The 24,410-nt window shown below is 45.5% G+C and overlaps 1 protein-coding gene across 4 annotated transcripts in view; it reads right to left on the reverse strand.

Annotated features, from left to right (window-relative positions):
- Positions 1-24,410, reverse strand: part of ryr3 (ryanodine receptor 3) — a 561,329-nt gene that overhangs the window by 232,265 nt on the left and 304,654 nt on the right. For all 4 annotated transcript variants that reach the window (XM_070878983.1, XM_070878984.1, XM_070878982.1 and 1 more), the window contains exon 38: positions 12,748-12,885. In XM_070878983.1, the coding sequence (XP_070735084.1) occupies positions 12,748-12,885 (138 nt within the window). The remainder of the gene's footprint in view (positions 1-12,747; positions 12,886-24,410) is intronic.

Raw genomic sequence — 24,410 nt, forward strand, 5'->3', positions numbered from 1 at the left:
ACTTTAATAAGATGTTCTATATTTTACTTTGAACAATATTTCCTCAGCTCTATTGTACTTTGGGGAAGAGGAACTTAAAATGAAGGCCACTTCTGCCTGGTCTCTGTCCCTTTCTGTGATGTGAAATTCCAACAGGGAGATGTGTTTCTATCTGTTGAAACAGGCAGGATTATTGGGACAATGTACCCTACTCGAATCCCACTGGTTCTGCTTTTCCAACAGTCTGTACCTGCTGCCCAAAAGCTTCAGCCCACCATACGGTTTGTCAGTGGCAATCAATCGCAAAGGGATCATTTGCTATTAGAAAATAAGCAACAAAGACACTACCGGCATTGCTTTAAAAAAAATTGCTTCTTCAGCTGAATCCCAGAATGTAATTTTAGGGCTATTATGTTTAATCCATTAAGAATCCATTTTCCAGAAGATTCTGTTCAGTACAATTTAACAGATCAGTTATGAAATTACTAAGAAATTCTAACAACAAATTTGTAAAGTGGAATTTGCATAGATTTTTAAATATTAAAATTGATTCAAATACTCAGGTAAAACAATTCATCATTAGTATTTCTGCAGCAGCACTCATTCTTTTTAATTATCATAGAAATTTACAGCACAGGAGGAAGCCATTCCACCCATCGTGTCTGCATCTGTTACTTCATCTTATATTATAAAAATACTTTATACATACTGATTGTGCTCCATGAACCAAATCTGAAATGTTAAAATCTAAAGATGCATTACCACGACCAACACCGTACTGCAGCATTATACGTAACTATAATAAAGAATCAAGCTACCAAAAATACCATAGAACTAACAATTGTGCGTGATAATGTTCCAGGGTGGAAAATCCAACACTTAAGCTAAAAAAAATACAAATTTAATTTGGTTAGAATATGGACAAAGAATTCTAACTAAGTCCAAAAGTAGGGATCATAAATATCATAGTCACTGATAAATCCAATAGGGGATTCAGGAGAAACTTAGTTACCCAGAGAATGGTAAGAATTGGAACTTGCTACCACAGGAGTAGTTGAGGCAAATTGCAAAAATACATTTAATAAGAAGTTAGATAAGTACATGAGGTAGGAAGGACTAGAAGGATATGCTGATAAGGTGGGATGAAAGAGGGGTTGGAAGAACCTTGGGCTCAAGTTTCGGCCTAAGTTGCTCCTATTTATTTGGAGCAACTAGTTTAGAATGAAGCATCTTAGAAATTGCAATTCTCGGCATTTAGTTTGCTCCAGTTCTAGTGAGTTAGAACAGTTTCATTTTAGAACAGTTTTTTGTTCAAAAGAGGGCATGTCCAGCCACTTACGCCTGTTTTGCAAGTTTAGGCAGCGAAAATTTACTCCAAACTAACTTAGAATGGAGTAAGTGTAGATTTTTGTATGCTCAGAAAAACCTTGCCTACACTTATAAATCAGACATAGGGAACGAGATATTGGGGGGGGGGAAGTTTACAAACATTAAACACTTCACTTTTACAAATAAAGAGCCATCAATAATAAATGATAAATAAATCAATAAATCAACCAATAAATCAATCAAAAAAATTAATAAAATATAAAAAAAATAAAAAAATCAATCAATAAATAAAAAGTTATTTCTACTCATCTACTGTAGCACCGGGAGCCCTCCAACAGCATGCTGGGACAGGTCCCCCCACCCAGTGTCTCTCTTTCTGTCAGTGTCTCTCTCTCTGTCACTGTCAGTGTCTCTGTGTTTCTGACAGCGGGGGAGTTGGGGGGGGGGGGGGGAGAGAGAGAGGGAAGGAAAGAGGGGAGGGGGAAGAGGAGGGGGAGGGAGAGGATGGGTGAAGGAGGGAGAGGATGGGGGAGGGAGGGAGAGAAGCAGGGAGGGAGGGAGAGGAGAGGGGGGAGTAGGATGGAGGGGGAGAAGAGAGGGGGGAGATGAGGAGACGAGGGAAGAGAGGAGGAGGGAGGAGAGGAGGGGAGGGGAGGGAGGAGGGGATGGAGGAGGGAGGGAGGGAGGGAGAGAGAGGAGGAGGAATAGCTTTGCAGCAGCATAACTCCCACGGGGTTTTTCCAGTCTTGCGGGTGGTGGGGGAGGGAGGGGGCGGACCATGGATTCATCACCAGGCTGATTGTCCCCCATGAGGTCTTCACCAGTCTCCTCCTCCTCCCCGTCTGCCTCTTCCACCTCCACTCTTTCCTGAGGTGGACCGGCAGCCCCATCTGGCAATTGTTATCCTCTCCTTATAGCTAGGTTAGGCAACATGCAGCATACCACAATAAACTCAGTGACCTGATCAGGGTGGTATTGTAGGCTGCCTCCAGAGTGGTCCAGGCATCTGAAGCACTGCTTCAGCACTCCAATTGTCTTTTCGACGACATTGCATGTAGCTACGTGGCTTTCGTTGTAATGTTTCTCGGCTTCTGTCTGGGGATTACGCAGGGGGGTCATGAGCCAGCTGGCAAAGCCATATCTTTTATCCCCCAGACCTTCTGACTGACTGTTAAATAGGTCGGCGACAGCGTTCTCACGCAGGATGTGTGCATCATGGATGCTGTCTGGAAATTTAGCATTAACTGCCATGATTATTTGGTTGTGGTTGACAATGAGTTGCACATTCAGTTACGAACCACCTCCGCGTTCTGTAAAGGTACTTTCAGGGCGATATGCGTGCAGTCTATTGCTCCCTGCTTGGGGTAGTTTGCTATTGTCGAGAAACCCAAAGCCCTCCCAGTCTGCGCCTCCCTGGTCATAGGGAAGTTTATCAAGTCCATCCTGCGAGCATAAAGGGTTTCAGTCACCTGTCGAATGGAGCAATGTGTGGCATGCTGAGAGATACCACAGATGTCGTCAGCTGAAGCCTGAAAGGAGCCCGATGCATAGAAGGATAATGCCGCAGTAACCTTTATCTAAACAGGCAGTGCAGTCCTGATGGTGCTGGTAGGCTGCAGATCCCCCTTGATGAGCTGGCATATCTCATCAATGACCTCCTTTTGGAAGCGCAGCCTCCTAAGGCACGTGTTATTAGACAAGTTGAGGTAAGATTGCTTTTCCCTGTAAGTTCATCGGCTGTACGTTCTCCTCCTCTGCATTAGTCTCTTCGATTGGGCCCTTCACTGAACCCTTCACTACACCCAACTTCAGACTCCAGCATGTGAGCATTTACAAGTAATGGTAGAGAAGCTACAGACCCCATCACTATCACTATAAATATAAATGATCTTTGTACTAAAATAAATATAAATATAACTGAGAGTGGATCAATCAGTAACTTAAAGGACCTTAAATAACTCACAAATTATAAGCCCCTTCTTTAAGCAGCCTCTTCACTGCCTCCGACGTTCAAAATAGTGTCCGTAGTGCTAAGTTCTGTGAGGAACGCTAGGTAAAAGCAGCTTTTCTCTAGCGATGTCCAGCAATCTTCTCGGTGAGCGATCAGTCCAGCGATGTGTGGGCGATCACCTCGGCGATGTGACACAAAAGTTGGCCCGGCAATTTTCCGGCGATGTTCCGGCCCAACTTTCCACTTTTTAAACGAAATGGGCGATAGCCTGCCTTTTTGGGCGATATATGGGCACTAGCCCAGTGATCTCAAGTGGAAAGTCCAGCCCATTTATATATTATGTAGTTTCCACTAAGCACTCCAATACTCCATAAAAACATAATAGATCTGTGGTGGGAATAATTTTTTAAAACACTGTAATGTTCCACCTTTATTAGAAATCACTGCTGCTTCCCTATGAGCCTGGAGTGTCCTGCACTGTCTTTTGTGTGCAGACCTTTGGCCTGGGCTAACAGCGGGCCGCTTGGGTGGATGACCTTCAGCCTGGGATAGCAGCGAGCCTTGTGGGTGGAGGCCCTTCAGCCTGGGATAGCAGCGGGCCTCGTGGATGGAGGACCTTCAGCCTGGGATAGCAGCGGGCCTCATGGATGGAGGACCTTCAGCCTGGGATAGCAGCGAGCCTTGTGGATGGAGAACCTTCAGCCTGGGATAGCAGCGGGCCTCGTGGATGGAGAACCTTCAGCCTGGGATAACAGCGGGCTTCGTGGGTGGAGGACCTTCGGCCTGGGATAGCAGCGGGCTTCGTGGATGGAGGACCTTCGGCCTGGGATAGCAGCGGGCTTCATGGATGGAGAACCTTCAGCCTGGGATAGCAGCGGGCTTCGTGGATGGAGGACCTTCGGCCTGGGATAGCAGCGGGCTTCGTGGATGGAGGACCTTCGGCCTGGGATAGCAGCGGGCCACATGGATGGAGGACCTTCAGCCTGGGATAGCAGCGGGCTTCATGGATGGAGGACCTTCAGCCTGGGATAGCAGCGGGCCTCGTGGATGGAGAACCTTCAGCCTGGGATAGCAGCGGGCTTCATGGATGGAGGACCTTCAGCCTGGGATAGCAGCGGGCTTCGTGGATGGAGAACCTTCAGCCTGGGATAGCAGCGGGCTTCGTGGATGGAGGACCTTCGGCCTGGGATAGCAGCGGGCCACGTGGATGGAGGACCTTCAGCCTGGGATAGCAGCGGGCTTCGTGGATGGAGGACCTTCAGCCTGGGATAGCAGCGGGCCGCGTGGGTGGAGGACCTTCGGCCTAAGATAGCAGCGGGCCGCGTGGATGGAGGACCTTCGGTCTAGGATAGCAGCGGGCCACGTGGATGGAGGACCTTCGGCCTAGGATAGCAGCGGGCCTCATGGATGGAGGACCTTCAGCCTGGGATAGCAGCGAGCCTCGTGGATGGAGAACCTTCAGCCTGGGATAGCAGCGGGCCTCGTGGATGGAGAACCTTCAGCCTGGGATAGCAGCGGGCCTCGTGGGTGGAGAACCTTCAGCCTGGGATAGCAGCGGGCTTCGTGGGTGGAGGACCTTCGGCCTGGGATAGCAGCGGGCCACGTGGATGGAGGACCTTCGGTCTGGGATAGCAGCGGGCCGCGTGGGTGGAGGACCTTCGGCCTGGGATAGCAGTGGCTGCGGTTGATGTCGAGAAAAGGCAGAAGCCTGCCCCTGTTGAGCAGTGAAGGGAAGACTGCTTTGAAAACCTGCTGGATGTCTACGAAGATTCTGGAAACTGTTAGATTACCTTGGTTGGAAGCTACTTCAAAGATTTTTGGACCCAGAATATTTTTGGACCTAGAAGCATTGCTGGAAAAATTTAAAAAAAAATTTCTTCAATGGTATGGCCTGATTACACTCAACATCGAAGGAGCAGCATTTTTTGGTAAGTTTAGATTTGACTTTTTTTTACTTACATACAGTTCCCGTTTCATTGTTAACTTTGCTAAAACTTTTAAATTATGAGTCAGGGAGTCCATTCGGCCAGGGATAGGAGCAGGCCAGCGCAGATTTCTGTAAATGAAGGTAAGAGTTTTTCCTACGGTGCTTGTAGGGTCTGTGCACCGGTTCTAAAAATTTATTTCGGGAGGAAACTTGGCCCTATGCCCAGAAATGGCGCGGGAGCCATCTTTGCAGGTACACCAGCGTCAGAATGTTTGGCGCCAAACATTCTGACGCTGGTAGTAGATGCGGCGCACCAACCCTGGGGAACCTTCAAACTGATCTTCAGTGCCAAAAAAATCACTGGCTGCCGAAAAAGCAGCCCCCAGCGCTGGGTAAAATTTGGGCCATTATATGGTGCAAGTCACTCAGCTCAGTCCACTCTATTTATGTTTCATTACCAACCTGTTGAGTGTTTTATACAATATATTAAGAGTGTTTAAATGGTCAGGCACCATTTGCAGGCCAATAATATTGTGCTTTATTATATATACTGTAGTGCTCCGTACATAAAGTGATAGTGGCATTTGTAAACCTGCCAATTGTTGATCGTTACTTACCAAGTACAATCTGTCATTTATATTTAAATCTCAGTATTTATGGTGGCTCGATTTCCTGATCATGGTTAATTACAATGCAATATAGGCTGCGTTAACACACTTTTGAATTTCAGTATTCAATGGGTCAAAAATCGTGGTCTCTATGGGCACGTACGATGTGCGTACGCACCCATAGAGGTCCCGCAAGTGCGCTTGGACTGCGAATTGAGACCTCCCTCCAGGACCACCAGGTACTTTTGTTAAAAAAATTTCGGTCGGAAGCATCTGCCCACAGGAAGCCTCCGACCGCAATTTCTGGGCCAATATTTAAACATGGAACAGAAGTATGGATATTTAATATTCAAAGTAAAGTAACAGATGGAAAGAAGGATGATAACTCTGCATAAATATCAATGATCAAAACATTTTTCCTGAATTAGTATTTGAGTAAATTTTAATGTTCAAAATCTAAGTTTAAAAACTTGCAATTTGCCTTTGGATCAAATTGTTGATACCATAATTCCAAATGAATTTCAACTACTTTGTTATAAGCAATATACATTGAAGGAACATTATATCGTTCTGTTAAAAGGTCCATTTCTGCATTGACTAAATCCTCCGTACAGTGCTCTACTCTACGTTCTATATTGATAATTACTGCCTGGAAGAACTTGCCTTGACTCTTGCTGTTCATTTGTGTATGAATTAGAATAATTTGAGCCCACTCAAATAAAGTCCAACATTTTCTGCCGATCCAAAGGTTTCACATATACCGGTGTACTGCATAATACATAACTTCTCGGGGTATAATCCTCCTCATTCTTTCAAATAAGTTGAACCAGCAAAAGTGTAGCTCACGCAAATTTTCCTGAATTTACGCCAGTTCTGAACAGGCTGTATATTTATGCCGAAAAGTTTATTCTTATTTTACTTAAGCATTTTTTTTTAATTTCTCATTCCCACAATGATCTACATCTGCTACAGTTTTCCCCAAACACTTAAATCTGTCCAGATCCTTTGCAACTTCCCATTTCCTTCTACACAACTTACCATGCCTGTTAGATTAGTATTATCTGCAAACTTGGATATACAACTCTCTAATCCTTCAACAAGTCATTTATATGTATGGTGAAAAGCAGTACAGGTCCCTGGGGAACACCACTGGTCACATACTCTCTGTTTCCTACTTCACAACCAATTTCCAACCCATGTTATGAAGGTTACCTCCAATTCCACGCAGTGCTATTTTTGATACTAATGTCTTGTGCGGAACCATATCAAATGCTTTCTGGAAGTTCATACAGACAATAGGGTAGAAATTTGTATACATTGGGCTAGATTTTCGGTTGTTTTCGCCAAAATTACCGTTTTTGCTGCGCTACTGTTTTTAGGCTTAAATTTCAGACTTTACATCGGTAAAGTCAGCATTGCATGAGGATTCACAGTGCAAACTGCAAGTTTTGGCAACTTTAGTCCAGCGCTGCGAGAGAGACCTTGGGATAGGGGAAGAAACAAACAACAAAAATTGCAAAAAAATTCAGAAAACCCTTACCTACTAAATCGCTGAAAAATAATTAAAAAAATAAAACTTTAACTTTCCTTTTTTGCAGGTCTTCATACTTACCGCTGCTGGCAGGGCTGCACCAACTGGTATTCTGTCGGTATTCTGGTATTCTGGGCATGGCAGAGAATACCGAAAGTACGACGGTAACGCAATCCACGGCGTTGCACGTCATTTCACGTTGACGCACCTCTCCCTGGCTGTACGTGGAAGCATCACCGCAAAAAGATGCCCGAAGATCCCACCGACTGGGTTTTCGACGCAGAGGGTCAAATCGCGGCGAAAACCTGGTCGCAAAATCGGTGAAAATCTAGCCCAACGTGTCCATTTTTCAGACATAAAATGGGCAAAAAGCATACCAAGTTAGCAGTGGGATGGCCTGTGCCCAACCTGTGCAGGCATTGGTCCCATTGCTAAATTTGGGACTTTTTGTTTAGGCATTCCAGTATCTTCCCAGCAACTGATCTTAAACTGACCAGTCTGTAGTTTCCTGGTTTCTCCCTCTCACCTTCCTTAACTAATGGGGTGACATTTTGAAATTTTCCAATCCAAAGACACAATTACCGAATCTATTGAGCTCGGGAAAATTACTAATGCACTGGTTTCTTTTAATACCCTAGGGTGGGGAAACCATCAGGTGCTGGAGATTTGTCTATCTTAAGTCACATTATTTTCTCCATTGTCATGTTTAAACTATATTACATCCAAGAAGTTCCTCTCCTTGATTTATTTTTTTAGGTACCCTTGTACCACTGGTATTTTGTCCTCTTCCTCCACTGTGAAAACATATGCAAAGTATTAATTTACAATTCTACCATTTCCTTATTATTTGTTATAGTATCACCTGCACTGTCTCTAATGGGCTCATCTTTCCCTTACTACTCTGTTTCCTCTTAATATATGTATTGAAACTTTTAGTTAGCTTTGATATCTAGTGCGTTTTCTTCATTAACTTTTTTGCACCTCTTATTACTTGCTTTCTTGTTTTTATAGCCCTTCCACTCTGCTGGGTTTCCACTTTATCTTGCAATGTGTAAGTCTTTTCTTTCAGCTTGATACTGTCTCTTACATTGTTTGTTGACCATTATTTCCTCATTGCATCAGTGGAGCTTTTGCTTTTTAGAGGTACACGTTGGTTTTGTATTGTTCCAAAAACCCCTGAATATTTCCCGCTGTTTGTAGGTTTATCTCTTAACAGCACAGTTTACTCTGGTCAGTTTATTTCGCATCTCTTTAAAGTTTGCCTTACTTACATTGAAAAACTTAGTTTGTAACCCTTGCTTCTTCCTCATGCTTTATTATCAACACTTTTTAGGATATTATCATACAAAATTAAGAGAAAAAACCTGTTGAGACAGGCAACTCCGCCCCAGTTCTTGGTATCCTTTTCCTCTTCAGAGATTAGGGATAAATCTCTTTGGGTTCTCTTTGTGGGGTAGGTCTATCTTAGATGACTTGGTAAATACACGAGTATTCAATGATTCAACTGGCATCCATCTCTCTGCATCTCTGGATGGACAAATCAAAGGCATCAGAGTTTATGACTTCTCAACTGCCTTTCTGGAATGAGGCTGATGCCCTTGTTGCTTGGACCAATGCACCTGTTTTCTTAAAAATCAAAGTATCCTTTATAAGGAAGGTCTGAGGCTGCCACCTTTATTTCTGGTTTGTTGAAGAGTGCTGGTACTGATGCTCCTATAGGTTGTGGCTCAATATATGGATACTTTCTTGGCATTTGATGTGACTGGCGCAGCTGAGGCTTAGAACTACACCAATGGAAGCAAAGCAATCCCTGAGTCCCTACACCAGTGACCGACAACCATCTGCTGATGGAGATTGTGTCAGGCCCGACATTTTAGACATTTTCTGCTTTCCATGTGCACTACCACAAATAGTTTGACCAGATTATGCATGAGAAACTAGCAGGGGAAAAAAAGTGATCGATTGAGCACTGTTGGGGCAAGTTCATGCTCAATTCTCTTTCTGGGCTTGGATTTGAAGATCATGCTTGACTATTAGTGCTGGGAATTGCATAGCGCCCCATTTGGGGTGATAACATTTCAGATAGCACAAAAGTATTGCCGGACGGAAAAGATTTGCTGCTGCCGGGAACTTTCGCTTTAGCGCTCAAAGAGGGAAGTGGAGCGCTAAATGAAGTGCTACCACTTCCCTTAGAGCGCTAAAGTAAGTGAGAGGGGTGGTAGCGGCAGAGCGCTGAGCAATGTTCAGTGCAGTACTACAGTCTTTACATGCTCCATCCCTCGATTAAAGGGAAGGGCCAACGATAGGTTCAATCAATATTCATGCTGTCTCTGTTGGTCCATGGCACCTGCGCTACGTGCATAGCAGCAATTTAAGAGAGTGCAGGGCTGAGCAATCGCGTGGGAAAAGAAATCAGGAGGCACCAGAATGGGGAAATAAATTAATTTTGCCCTACTTGACCACCATTGCCTTTAAATATCGCTCCCCAAGTGGCCAGCCAAGGTGACAATGCCTCCTGCACCTTCCGTTGTTGATGCGATGATGCAGGGGACCGGAGCGAATATTAATCCGGGGCGGTAATGGGGCGCTGCGCACTGGATGACATCACAATCTATGGGCCGCAAGAAAGTGAGGCGGTAAGTGTTAGCACCAGCGCAAAACCGCCAGAGAAGTTTCCGGGCATTGATAATATTGCTGCGCCCGGTCGGTAACCCCTTAGTGCCCCGTTACCATCCCCCGCAGGTACTAACATGAAGCGCAAACCAGGTGAATTTCTCCCCTTTAGAATTTAATAATACACTAACAAAAATAGTAATATTAACGTAGATGAACATATTATTTTCAAAGGAATTAACAATTTGGAAATAGATAGAGCAGCCGGGACAGTCAAGGGTTCTCAGGGAGACAGGACATGTACTGTGTGAGCCCTTTAGCCTGTATTTTTAATAGCTCACTTCATTCTGGCATGGTTCCCGTAGACTAGGAGGCTAATCCTGTCCCCATCTTTAGAAAGGGGATAAGATGAACCCGAGTAACTATAGGCCCAATAGCTTAACATCAGTAATAGGTAATATGTTTGAGGGAATCATTAGGAATGCAATATATGAATGATTGGATAAAGAGGGACATATTAGGGACACCCAACATGGGTTTATAAAAAGGAGGTTATATCTTACAAATCTAATTGTATTTTTTGAAGAAGTTACAAAGTTGGTGGATGAGGGAAGCCCAGTAGACATTGTTTACTTAGACTTTCAAAAAGCTTTTGATAAGGTACTGCACAAGAAACTTCTCTAAGATCGAAGCCTCTGGTATTAGTGTTAATATATTGAACTGGATTGGTCCTGGCAAAAAGTAGTTATAGATGGATTTGGATCTGTTTGGAGACTGGTCACCAGTGGTGTACTGTGGGGATTGTGTTGGGACCGTTGCTCTTTGCTATTTTTATTAATGATCTGGATGTAGGTGTTGGGTATACGATCTGCAAATGTGCAGATAATACTAAGAGCTGTGCGAATGCTGGGACAGTAGAGGCTGCTTGTCTGCTTCAGACGGATCTTAGTGTGTTGGGAGACTGGGCTCGTGACTAGCAAGTGATGTATATCTTGGATAAGTGCAGTGTTATGCGTGTAGGCAGGGCATATGCTCAACATTCATACACCTTTCTGGGAAAAGCATTAAAAAAGGTGGTGACAGAAAGAGATTTGGGCATTATTGTGCATACATCTCTAAAGGTACATGAGCAATGCCGTGAAGTGATAGCTGGAACGAGAGCTGTTTCTGGCTGGGGCAGAGATTACCTCTTATAGAAGTTGGGTACTGCAGGGAATTCAGAGCCAGAGTGATCTCCTGGACTAGTTTCGATTGGTTGGTTTATAATTTCCAAGATTTTCCCCCGCAAATTGGCCTTTTTAAATTTTTTAAAAGGTTTCTCGCCTCTCCGAGGAGATCAGCTGGTTTTGGGTGAGGTTGAGATTATATATTGTGGTACACAAGATATTGCAATTGTGTGGGACAGGCTCGGACCAGAGGGTCTTTGCCTGTCCGTCATTGTTCGTACGTAACTGTTACTGGAGATCTTTCTGTGCTATGGGATGAGCAGAGACTGGACACCTTCCTCAATATTTATATAATCTCTGCCAGCCCCAGAACGAACTTTTGAACACGCCTGATAAATGGATAAATTGTGAATCTGGTAGGCGCAGAGATGAGAATTGTAGGTATTGTTGATCTGAACTGTTACATGACAATCTGAATATTTGTAAAATCCAAGTGTAGGCATCAAGTCGCAATCAAAAATGACCAAGAAGATTGGGAATCAAGGCTTTCCAGCCTGGTCAGTCAAAAACATCGATCAGACATTCACTGAGTTTTAAAATTTAAACAACAGAACAAAAAACTGAAATTGCAGCCAACAAGGCAATTGACAGATCCACTAAATCTTTGCAATACTGACAAAAACATTGCTGGACAAGTAAATTATGTTTTTCCTTTTTGTGGAAGGAAAAAGGCAGACTACATTTTTTTCAGAGGAATAATACTCAACTGTCTCAACGTGAGGTTGTGAATTAAGAGCTGGTGGGGGTGGGTGGAGGGAGAGATCACCTGATTCTCCCTTTAAGGGGAGAAGGTCCTGAGTAGAGATTTGCCACTTTGCGATGGCGAGATCCCAGTTTCTTAGTCCAATTAACCATTCAGATTTTGTTGATCCTACATACTTATCACTGCACCCTGTCTGCAAAAAAAACACCATTGCTTAAGATTCAGCTGCAAAATTAATCAACACAACATCCTGCAATGTCAGCAGTACATGTACAGTCTTGAAGGGTACATTACACACCAACTTTAGTATCAGATGCTGGGACATTGACGTTGGTGTGCAAACAGAGATTGATGCTAACCATCTCAGATTGAATCACACTGGAGCTGCTGAAGTATAACCCCCAGGAGCTGCAGTGTAACCATGGGCTTCTGCAGATTCAGTTCAAAAGTGTACAGTGGAGTGAAAACATGCCTGGAATTCAGTCAAGTAAAAAGGGAAATTTAATGAAAAATCATGAAAAAAAATCGTCTTGCTCTCTCCTGGGAGAATGAATAAATATTTTTCTTTGCTGGCAAAGGTGCAAAATAATTTTTTGCATGTGTGCTCCAAGCATCACAATATAATGATGCAAGAACATCAACAGGCTTCAGAACAATAACCGGGAGGCAAGAATGGGTTTTGAGAAGCAAACTCAGAAGTGATTCACGCTCAGTTCATTCGGTGCACTGTAAATGCACCCTAATATGTTATTCATTTTCTAAAAATCTTATTGCAATTCACTCAGCTGCTACTCTTCTGAAAAAAATATTTTGATTAATTATTGGCCCTGGTTAGTTATTATGAAATGTTCTTATTTCAGTCAACAATGTTGGTACTTACTGGGGGCTTTTTCTTCCTCTTCATTTGGTTGTTCTTCTACTTTCTTTGGCTTCCCTTTGATTTTATGCATGAGATAAAGTAATTTCCCCATCAGCGATTCATCTTTATCTTCTTCCTCCTCGTCTTCAAATGGAATACCTAAAGGCAGAATGTGGTGTCAGAATACTGCAGTTCAGAACACAATCACTTGTACCTACATAAAAAAACAGAAGGCATCAATTGTGTTCGAAAATTAAAAAAGGCAGTGACAAGTCAAAAAGAGAAATTCAGCATGAAGCTTTTTCACGCACTCTATTCCAAAGCCAACCTGAATTTTATCTAAATGTTCTTGATTTATCTCAGTTTCTCTCCCCCTCTTTTCAACCTGGCTTATAGGCTGCAAAATGGGCTTCGGCTTACTTACATTTTTCAATAAACAAAAACAAAAATCAAACTTTTTGTTGTGTTCCTAACACAGATGAGACTGCACACAGAGAAGTTAAAGTAACAGTGACCTCAGTCTTAAAAAGACACTCCAGAGTCCGGAACAGGCCTTAGGGGCCGGCTTATATACAGTGCTCCCAAGAGATGCTGGGATCTCTTGGGACTTCAGGGGATGAGCTCCCTGGTGGCGGAACATGGGAGTGCATGCTTTACAGATACACAACATCACTCACTCCCAAAGTCAAAGTGAAAACTATTTACAAGGTGAGGCGGTCGGGAGCCTTTCTTTCCCCGGTGGACTGCCTCGGTACAAATGTCTGTTCTGGTGTGTTGGCTGTGCCCTCGCTGGGCTGGTGTGTTGTTGGTCCTGCAGGGCTGCTAGGTGAGCCTGGCCTTGCTGTGCTGTTGGGCGTGATGGGTTCGATTTCCTGGTCCGGCGTGGTGTCGTTGATCCTTTGGGTGTGTGTTGTAGGCTCGAAAAGGGTGGTGTCTGCTGTGGGTTGTTCAGGGCAGTCTGTGAACCGCAGCCTCGTTTGGTTCTGCAAATTTGTCCATTGTCTAGTTTGACTACAGATACCCTATTCCCTTCTTTAGCTATCACCGTGCCCACGATCCACTTGGGACCATGTCCATAGTTTAACACATTCACAGGGTCATTCAGATCAATTTCCCGTGACACAGTGGCACGACCATCGTTTACATTTTGTTGCTGCCGCCTGCTCTCTACCTGATCATGCAGGTTGGGGTGAACCAGCGAGAGTCTGGTTTTAAGTGTCCTTTTCATGAGTAGCTCAGTCGGGGGCACCCCTGTGAGCAAGTGGGGTCTCATGCGGTAGCAGTACTCGGGACAGGCAGGTTTGGAGTGAGCCTTCTGTGACCCGTTTAAGGCTCTGTTTGATGGTTTGTACTGCCCGCTCTGCCTGCCCATTGGAGGCTGGTTTAAACGGGGCCGAGGTGACATGTTTGATCCCATTGCGGGTCATGAATTCTTTAAATTCGGCACTGGTGAAACATGACCCGTTGTCACTGACCAGTATGTCAGGCAGGCCGTGGGTGGCAAACATGGCCCTCAGGCTTTCAATGGTGGCGGTGGCAGTGCTTCCCGACATTATTTCACATTCAATCCATTTTGAAAAAGCATCCACCACCACCAGGAACATTTTACTGAGAAACGGGCCCGCATAATCGACATGGATCCTCGACCATGGTCTGGAGGGCCAGGACCACAAACTTAGTGGTACCTCTCTGGGCACATTGCTCAACTGAGCGCAAACGCTGCATTGCTGTACACAGGACTCTAAGTCAGAGTCGATACCGGGCCACCACACGTGGGATCTGGCTATCGCTTTCATCATTACTGTAGCCGGGTGTGTGCTGTGGAGATCCGAGATGAACGTCTCCCTGCCCATTTTTGGTAGCATTACGCGGTTACTCCACAACAGGCAGTCTGCCTGAATGGACAGCTCGTCCTTTCGCCGCTGGAACGGCTTGATTGGCTCTTGCATTTCAACGGGGATGCTGACCCAGCTCCCATGCAGTACACAGTTTTTTTTACTGGGGACAGCAGAGGATCTTGGCTGGTCCAAGTCCTAATCTGACGGACCGTGACAGATGATTTATCATTTTCAAACGCTTCCATGACCATCAACAAGTCTGCGGGCTGCGCCACCATCAACGGGTTTGCAGGCTGCGCCATTTCCACCCTCGTGGTGGGCAATGGTAGTCGACTGAGAGCATCCGCACAGTTCTCAGTGCCTGGCCTGTGGCGGATGGTGTAGTTATACGCTGATAGCGCGAGTGCCCACCTTTGTATGTGGGCTGAGGCATTAGTATTTATCCCCTTGTTTTCAGCGAACAGGGATGCGAGGGGCTTGTGATCGGTTTCCAGCTCAAATTTGAGGCCAAACAGGTACTGATGCATTTTCTTTACCCCGAACACACACGCTAATGCCTCTTTCTCAATCATGCTGTACACCCTCTCGGCCTTAGACAAGGTCCTGGAAGCATAGGCGACAGGTTGCAACTTCCCTGCAACGTTAGCTTGTTGTAATACACACCTGACTCCGTATGACGACGCATCACATGCTAGCACAAGTCTTCTACATGGGTTATACAATACAAGCAGCTTGTTGGAGCATAAAATGCTTCTGGCTTTCTCAAAAACAATTACCTGTTTTTTTCCCCATACCCAATTCTCACCTTTGCGCAATAACACATGTAAGGGCTCTAAAAGGGTGCTTAACCCCGGTAGGAAGTTACCAAAATAGGTGAGGAGTCCCAGGAACGACCGCAGCTCCAGTACGTTCTGTGGCCTGAGCGCGTTCCTGATAGTCTCCGTCTTGGCGTATGTGGGCCGAATGCCGTCCGCCGTGATCTTTCTCCGCAAAAACTCCACTTCTGTTGCCATGAAGACGCACTTCAACCTCTTCAGCCGCAGCCCTACGCGATCCAGTCGCTGGAGGACCTCCTCCAGGTTTTGTAGATGCTCGGCAGTGTCCTGACCCGTGACCAATATGTCATCCTGAAAGACCACCGTGTGTGGTACCGACTTGAATAGGCTCTCCATGTTTCTCTGGAAGATCGCTGCAGCTGACCGAATTCCAAACGGGCATCCGTTGTAGATGAACAGTCCCTTGTGTGTGTTGATGCAGCTGAGGCCCTTCGAAGACTCCTCCAGCTCCTGTATCATGTAGGCCGAAGTCAGGTCGAGCTTGGTGAACGTCTTGCCTTCTGCCAGCGTCGCAAATAGGTCGTCTGCCTTAGGTAGCGGGTTTTGGTCCTGTAGCGAGAAACGATTAATAGTTACTTTATAATCCCCGCAAATCCTGACCGTGCCATCACTTTTGAGAACTGGAACAATTGGGTTGGCCCAGTAGCTGAATTCCACTGGGGAGATGATGCACTCGCGTTGCAGCCTGTCCAATTCGATTTCCACTCTCTCCCTCATCATGTGAGGTACGGCTCGCGCCTTTTGGTGAATGAGTCGTGCCTCTGGGACCAAGTGGATCCGCACCTTCACCCCAGAAAAGTTTCCAATGCCTGGCTCAAAAAGGGAAGGAAATTTGTTAAGAACCTGGGTACATGAGGCCTCATCGACATGTGATAGCGCTCGGATGTCATCCCAGTTCCAGCGGATTTTGCCCAGCCAGCTCCTTCCAAGCAGTGTGGGGCCATCGCCCGGGACAATCCAGAGTGGCAGTTCGTGCACCGTGCCCTCGTAGGTGACCTTGACCATGGCGCTGCCCAGGACAGTGATAAGCTCTTTGGTGTACATTCTCAGTTTCGTGTGGATGGGGCTCAAGGCTGGTCTGAATGCCTTATTGCACCACAATCTCTCAAACATCTTTTTACTCATGATGGATTGGCTAGCACCAGGATCCAGTTCCATGGCTACGGGTAAGCCATTCAATTTTATGTTTAGCATTATAGGTGGACATTTCATCGAAAATGTGTGCACCCGGTGTACTTCAGCATCTGCCTCCTCTCTCTGAGGCTCGAAATTGCTTTGATCCACCATGGACCGATCTTCCTCTGCCACATGATGGTTAGCAGGTTTTGCAGAGTTTGCAGCTCGTTTGCAAGCTCATTGGAGGTGCCCAATTGTTACACAGCTCTTGCAAACATACCCTTTGAAGCGGCATGAATAGGCTGAATGGAAGCCTCCACAACGCCAACAAGGTGTGAATTGCCTTGCATTCATCCTTTGTTGGGGACTCTGAGTCATCTGGGTCATCTGAGGCCTGCTGGCAGTTGCAGACTTGTGGGTTCTGCCTTGTACATTTCTGCTCGGAAACAGTTCCAGTTAACTTATGAACATTGCTAGCACTTTTGTGCTGAGAGATTTGTTTGGTGTTATCACTGGTGGTCATAAATGCCTGTGCTATTGCAATGGCCTTACTGAGGATCGGTGCCTCTACAATCAAAAGTTTTTGTAGGATGGTCTCGTGGCCAATGCCCAGTACAAAAAAGTCTCTGAGCATTTGCTCCAGGTAGCCATCAAACTCACATTGTCTTGCAAGTCGCCTTAGCTCGGTGACGTAGCTCGCCACTTCCTGACCTTCAGATCGCTGGCACGTGTAGAACCGATACCTCGCCATCAGCACGCTCTCCCTCGGGTTAAGATGCTCCCGAACCAGTGTACACAGCTCCTCATCCGACTTATCTGTGGGTTTCACTGGAGCCAGAAGATTCTTCATGAGGCTGTAGGTCGGTGCCCCACAAACTGTGAGGAGGAGCGCTCTCCTTTTTGCAGCGCTTCCTTCTCCGTCCAGCTCGTTGGCTACTGGTCTAGCCATTCGACATAGGCTTCCCAGTTCTCACCCTCCGAGAACTTCTCCAGGATGCCCACAGTTTGCTGCATCTTTGCGTTGGATAAGTATTCTCGTCGCCAGTTGTTGTGTTCCTAACACAGGTGAGGCTGCGCACAGGGAGGTTAAAGTAACAGTGACCTCAATCTTTAATAAGACACTCCAGAGTCCGGAACAGGCTTTAGGGCCCAGCTTATATACAGTGCTCCCAAGGGATGCTGGGATCCCTTGGAACTTCAGGGGATGAGCTCCCTGGTGGCGGAACATGGGAGTGCATGCTTTACAGATACACAACACTTTTGAACATGTGCAAGAAATTGTGCCTATCAAATGCTGTTCATGAAACTGATTTACAACAAAAATATTTATTATAACCCATTTAAAAAAAATAGTATGCATATTTTATCAAGACAAAGGGGGTGTAAATGGAGAGAGACCGAGGGTATTTGTGCACAAATCTTTGAAGGTGGCACGATATGTTAACAAAGCAGTTAATAAAGCACATGGGATCCTGGTCTTTATAAATAGAGACATGGGCCCCAAGTTTCCCCAACCCCTTTTTCCAGCGCACTTACCCATGGTGCGCCGGCTTTCTACTCCAAAAACGGCGCCGACAAGGTAGCTGCTGATTCTCCCCACTTCCTAGGACTGCCCTAGGGTCTGGCGCGGCGTGGCAATCACAGTGGGGGGCGGAGCTACAGCCCTCCGCCAAAGACAGTTCCGGCAGCTGTGCGCATGTGCAGTGGAGTCTGCGCGCATGTGCAGCAGCTCCTCGCCCTCCCAGCGGGTCCTGATGCTCGTCACCCCTATCCCTGGCCGACGGGACAACCCGATGTTTGCCGCCCCTATCCTGGGCCAAGTGGCCTGCCGCACAGGCTGGCCGCTGTCTTCCCGCGCTCACTTAGACTCCAGTTCAGTGTGTGCGCGGTGTGTGCCGAGGGAAGCGTGCCGGGGAGCCTGGGGGAGCAGGAGCAGTAGTTGGAGGAGCCCGGGGGTCATAGCTCGAGTCCAATATTTGCACCTTTGAAATAGTTCCACTGACATGCCCCGGAAGGCTCTCCTGCTACTTGTTGCGAGCCTCCCAACCCTAGCCCTGGCCGAAGGGCTTGTCAGTGCGGGCTGCAGTCGGCGAGGTAGGACTTTTTATTTTTTAGTAATTGATTTATTTTTCATTTATTATTGATGGTTTTTATGCTTCTTTAATGTTGTTGTGAAGGTGTTTAGTGTTTTTCAAAATCCTCTCACTTCCCTTCCCCACCCCCCCCCATCTCTGGCTACCTGCGCTGATTTCTTAATTCAACCGCAAGATTTTTCTGAGCGGACACAAGTGGCCACATACATTGGCCTAAGTTAGTTTGGAGTAACTTTTAGCTGGCTAAACTTGCTTAAATGGCCAAAACAGGCGTAAGTGGCTGGTAACGCCCCCTTTTGAAAAAAAAAACTAAACTAAAAAAAAATAACTAATTCACTTACACTGGAGCAAATTAAATGGGGAGAATTGCGATTTTTAAGGTACTCCAAAAAAATCTAGCTGCTCCAAAAAAAATGGAGCAACTCCTAGGGAAACTTGGGCCCGATACAAAAGCCAGGAAGTTAAGCTAAACCTATATAAAAGTCCCCAGCTGGAGTTCTGTGTCCAATTCTGGACACCACACTTCAGGAAGTAGGTGAAGGCTTTGGAGAGGGTACGGAAGAGATTTACTGGAATGCTTCCAGGCATGAGGTATTACTACAATTATATAGGACTTTGGCGAGAACACTCCTTACCTAATGAAGGATATACTTGCCTTAGAGGGAGTGCAATGAAGGTTCACCAGACTGATTCCTGGGGTGAGGGGTGTCCTATGAGAAGAGATTGCATAGACTAGACCTATATTCCCTCGAGTTTAAAAGAATGAGAGGTGATCTAATTGAAACATAAAATTCTTAAAGGGCTTGACAGGGTAGATGTAGGGAGTATTTTTCCCCTGGCAAGGGAGTCTAGAACTAGGAGTCACAGTCTCACCATAAGGAGTCGGCCATTTAAGACTGAGATGAGGAGACATTTCTTCTGTGGATTGTGAATCTTTGGAATTCTCTACCCCAGAGAGCTACGGATGCTCAATCATTGGGTGCATTCAAGACAGAGATAGATAGATTTTTGGATACTAAGGGAATCAAGGGATATGAGGATAGTGCGGGAAGTTGGAGCTGAGGTAGAAGATCAGCCATGATCTTACTGAGTGGCAGAGCAGGCTCGAAGGGCCAAATAGGCCAATACAGATCCAATTTCCTCAGTTCTCATGTTCTTAACATGAAGGGTTTAGATAGAGTAAATAAAGAGAAACTGTTTCCAATGGCTGAAGGGTCGATAACCAGAAGGCACAATATAACGTGATTGGTTAAAGAACCAGAGATGACATAAGGAAAAACTTTCGAACGGAATGAGTTGTTAGGATTTGGAATGCACTGCCTGATAAGCCGGTGGATATAGATTCAATAGTAGCCTCCAAAAGGGAGTTAGATCAATACTTGAAGGGGAAAAAATTGCAGGGATATGAGAAAAGAGCGGGGGGTGGGGTGGGGGGACTAACTGGATTGCTGCTCAAAAGAGCCGGTGCAGACTCAATGGGCCGAATGGCCTCCGTCTGTGCTGTACTATTCCATGATTCTATGATTCTAAGACATTGGGGAATTCTCTGCTGCAGCATCAGAAGATCCAGCGAGCGATATTAAAGAGGCAGAAATGCCACTACAATTGGAAGCCAAGACCCAATGAAGGCCTCAATGGAGACCAGGGTCTTCAACAGATAACTCAATGGGGACAGAATGGAGGGACAGGATGTCACTACTAGGCCCTCTCGCTGCACAAGGGCATCTCAGGGCAGTTACTGTTCCTTCCTGGTACTCTCCCATTGGCTACCCCAGCAAGTTCTGTTGGGATTCAGACCCCACACCCCGCCTTTATGTGCATGTGGCAGGTGGGGGAAAAAGCAGACAACAGTAACCAGCTGGGCTGAGGAGAGGAAATCACGGCTGATTTGTTCGTCCTCACTGTCCCATTTCCCCATTGTTTCCACTGTAATTTTGCCCAATTTTGGGTGGGATCATGAAAGAAGATCCCGCCATAGAGTACATATTATGGAAATTATGTGCATCACATTCATATTGTATGGCTACTGAATGCGATTTATACAGACGATACATCCCATTTATTTTGGACATTGTATCAAAGTGAGCATTTGGAACATGAGCTCCTCTGTGACCAACACACTCAGCTTGGCCTTCAAATACTGGTACTTCTGTTATTGTGACTTACAACATCATTTGATGACAGCAAAGCCATATAGCAACTGGCGCAGGGACCTGCTTCAATTGTACAGCAGCAAGTCATTTAATTGTCAGTTCTTAACCAATAGATATGATAAGTAACAGTAGGTAGCTTGCACTGTTTCTAGATCATGGTCAGACCTTCCTCTAGACCAGGGGTGGGCAATTATTTGGGCTGGAGGGCCACCTATCAAGTTTTGGTGAGCTATTGAGGGCCGGCCACCAATGTTTCCCCTATGGTGTGTGGCTGCACGGTCGTGCAACAATCACACGGACCTACGCAGGCAACTTCCCAGCTCCTGCCGTTGGAAGAGATACTGCTGATGCGCGGCTGCATAGGTGGCCAGTCACGCAGCAAATTTAAAGGGACTTCATGCGGAAAAAAAATTAGAGGGAACATTGCATAAACAGAAATTCTGATAATAGTCAGATGCTATCTTACATACACAACATGTATTCGATACTGCTTAGAAATGAATCCAAGATAAATTTGAAAATGTTGTGGTATCTTCTGGTCCGTGTAAATCAGTGCTGTGAAATAGAACTGTACCCTCTTTAGAGCCTGTGTCAGCATCAATTCCCACCTCAGTCCTCCTTATGCCCCTCTGCAAAGATTACTAATGCTGGCCAATTGATGCCACAGGAAAACTCCCGTGCCGTCGTACTCTTGATACCGGGAGAGGAAAGATCCAACACCAGTAAAAGAGTTGTGGAGATGAGCAGCCATGACTCCACTCTAAAATGGTAGGGCATATTTGTGTATGCAGTGCATTCTGGGTATGGACATCCGCCATTGATTCCCAGAATCACGGAATGGATCCTTTTAAGATCGGGCCAGGGAGAATCGCTTTTGTGAATTATTAATTTGAATGAAGTATTACTATGGTTTTTCCTTGGCTGCAGTTCGGGTCTGTCTCTGACCATGAGAAGTGAAAGTGGATAGACGAATGTGCAGCTCAAGCTCCGGCTCACGTTCTATTTGTGTCCCATCCAGCGGGCCGGATAGAACGACTTGGCGGACTGGATGTTGCCCGCCGGCTATATTTTGCCCACCACTGCTCTAGACCACACATTTCCTCTTGTATTGTTTGGTGATTTTCCTGTATGGTCACAAGACTGTAAATAAATTAAGTATGGAAACAATGAAATTGTTTGGCTACTTTGCTAAATTGTAAATAAATTAAGTAACTATATACTTGGATGTGATTACTGTACCTCAGTGACCTACAACTGCCCTTCCATATCAAGCCTGCTGCATTAAAACTGATTGGCTGAGTGAAGGCTGATTATGTCCCCAGTAAGGGAATAAATATCCCGCCAGTCCTGGTTCATGCACCTATAATGTTCCTGTATTAAAATCACTACAACCTGTTAATGGGCTGTTAATGTCGAGCACTTCACAGACGTATTAGGTTTGAGTGTGACCACACTTTACCCTCCCCCTCCCCACCCCCCAAACACCCCCTCCCCCGCAACCTTCTCCCCTCCACCCCACCCCTCCCTCCTCCCCATCCCATCCCCCCTCCCCCCAGGAGCGTTGCACATCGGGTGCAGCTATTCTGGGCGGTGCTGCTTCGCGCCGCTGCAAAATCGGACCCGAGGAACGCTGCAGAGCCCTAAAGGCTGATTGCCCGGCCAAAACACCTCACCGCCGCCATTGCCGCCACTCCGAGGTGAAAAACGGTGCGAAGAAGACCTGAAAATCCAGCCCATTAGCTATTGGAAATTCTTTGCATGAAAATGGAAACTGAGCTATGAAACAGCTTTTTACATTGCAGCCTGTATTTTGGGTGCGTGAGCTAATATGAGCTGCTATAGAATTAATGAGGAAAGTTTGTGCAAGGTGATTTCATGAGATGCAGAAACACTGGCCCAAATTTTGCTGGAAAAATAATGATGAGTTCACGACATATGCTATTATTAATGCACAGATCAGCCAGCAAGTTCAGGGCATGCAGAGATTTGTCGTGAGTTACAAAGCTCCAGAACTTGCTGGTCCATTTATGCTGCTCCACCCTTTGCCTCACACAAATGGCATCTCATCCTTCATCTCCCTATTATTTTTAAGAACTTACTGGATTTGCACATTAAACTTGAATTAAACACGCCCAGAAAGTTAGAACTGATGCTTAACAGTGCAAGTACCCTTTTAACAATGTGACCATTGTTAATGCAATGCCAATTAGCTTCTCCAGCCCAGAAAGGGAACTATTTAAACTGCTAGGTCTCATTACTGCATGTAGTAAATTGTTTAGATTTTTTTAATGTATTTTTTTTATTTAAAATTTTTCTTTGTCTCTTTTTCTCTCTTAAGTTCTCTACTTTTTTTCTGATTTGAGTCTAATCACACCCTATTTTCTTCTCAGTCCTTACTCTGTTTCTTTCTCAATCCCTAAATCTAATTGATTATGGAATATAGACGGTTGGTCCCTTTTTTAATTATTTGTTCCTGGGATGTGGGCGTCACTGGCAAGGCCACTATTTATTGCCCATTCCTAATTGCCCTTGTTCACTAAGGTCCCAGATGCACCATTGCCCTCACCGTACCATTATCAGCTCACACCTCCAGCAACTTGCAGGGCAAACATTTTTCAAGCTGAAGGGTGTCGGACAAAGTCTAACCAATAGCGCAAGTCGCCAGATGCCCTGCTCCAGCAAGGTTTGGGCCATTATGATGTCACCACTGAAACACACTGTTGCCACCATAGCAGCAGGTTTACTGGACTAATAAGACCAGCAGCAACGAAGAAGACCTAGCAAAACAAAAAAGGTCTTTCTTACTGCTAATCTAAAATAAATTGATAGGTTTATGTTAGAGAGGCACTCCCCATGAGAGCCAGCAGCTGAAGAACATAAAAATGGTTTTAGGTGCACCTTGAGCAAGTGACTGAAGGTCTAAGGAGATAATAGAAACATTTAAAATAATGAAAGGGATAGACAAGATAGAGCAGAGAGGTTGTTTCCACTGGTCGGGGAGACTAGAACTAGGGGGCACAGCCTCAAAATAAGGGGGAGCCAATTTAAAACCGAGTTGAGAAGGAATTTCTTCTCCCAGAGGGTTGTAAATCTGTGGAATTCTCTGCCCAAGGAAGCAGTTGAGGCTAGCTCACTGAATGTATTCATGTCACAGATAGATAGATTTTTAACTAATAAGGGAATTAAGGGTTATGGGGAGCGGGCGGGTAAGTGGAGCTGAGTCCACGGCCAGATCAGCCATGATCTTGTTGAATGGTGGAGCAGGCTCGAGGGACTAGATGGCCTACTCCTGTTCCTAATTCTTATGTTCTTATGTTCTTATAATGAACCTTAGAATGCCATCAGATGAAGGAGAACCTAAAGCGGCGCTATCAAAAAGTAACAGGTGGTAGCTGTTGTTTAGATTTGTGAGCGGCAGGAAGTCCCTTTGAAAAACTAAAATAAACACAATTTTTTATTGTCCCAATGAAGAAGACCAAGATGTAGTGAAACAGCTATTGTATTCAAAAGGACAGGAGATTGTGAAACACTATTTTAACCTCCTCACAATGAGCAGGAGAGGATTTGGAAGGAGGGGTTTAAAATCGGTAAAAATCTGAAATCCAACTCCAACCCACCACAAATGCGCCTACTTGTGGTTTACCCATG

This window comes from Pristiophorus japonicus, chromosome 4 (assembly GCF_044704955.1).
Source record: "Pristiophorus japonicus isolate sPriJap1 chromosome 4, sPriJap1.hap1, whole genome shotgun sequence".
Lineage (NCBI taxonomy): Eukaryota > Metazoa > Chordata > Chondrichthyes > Pristiophoridae > Pristiophorus > Pristiophorus japonicus.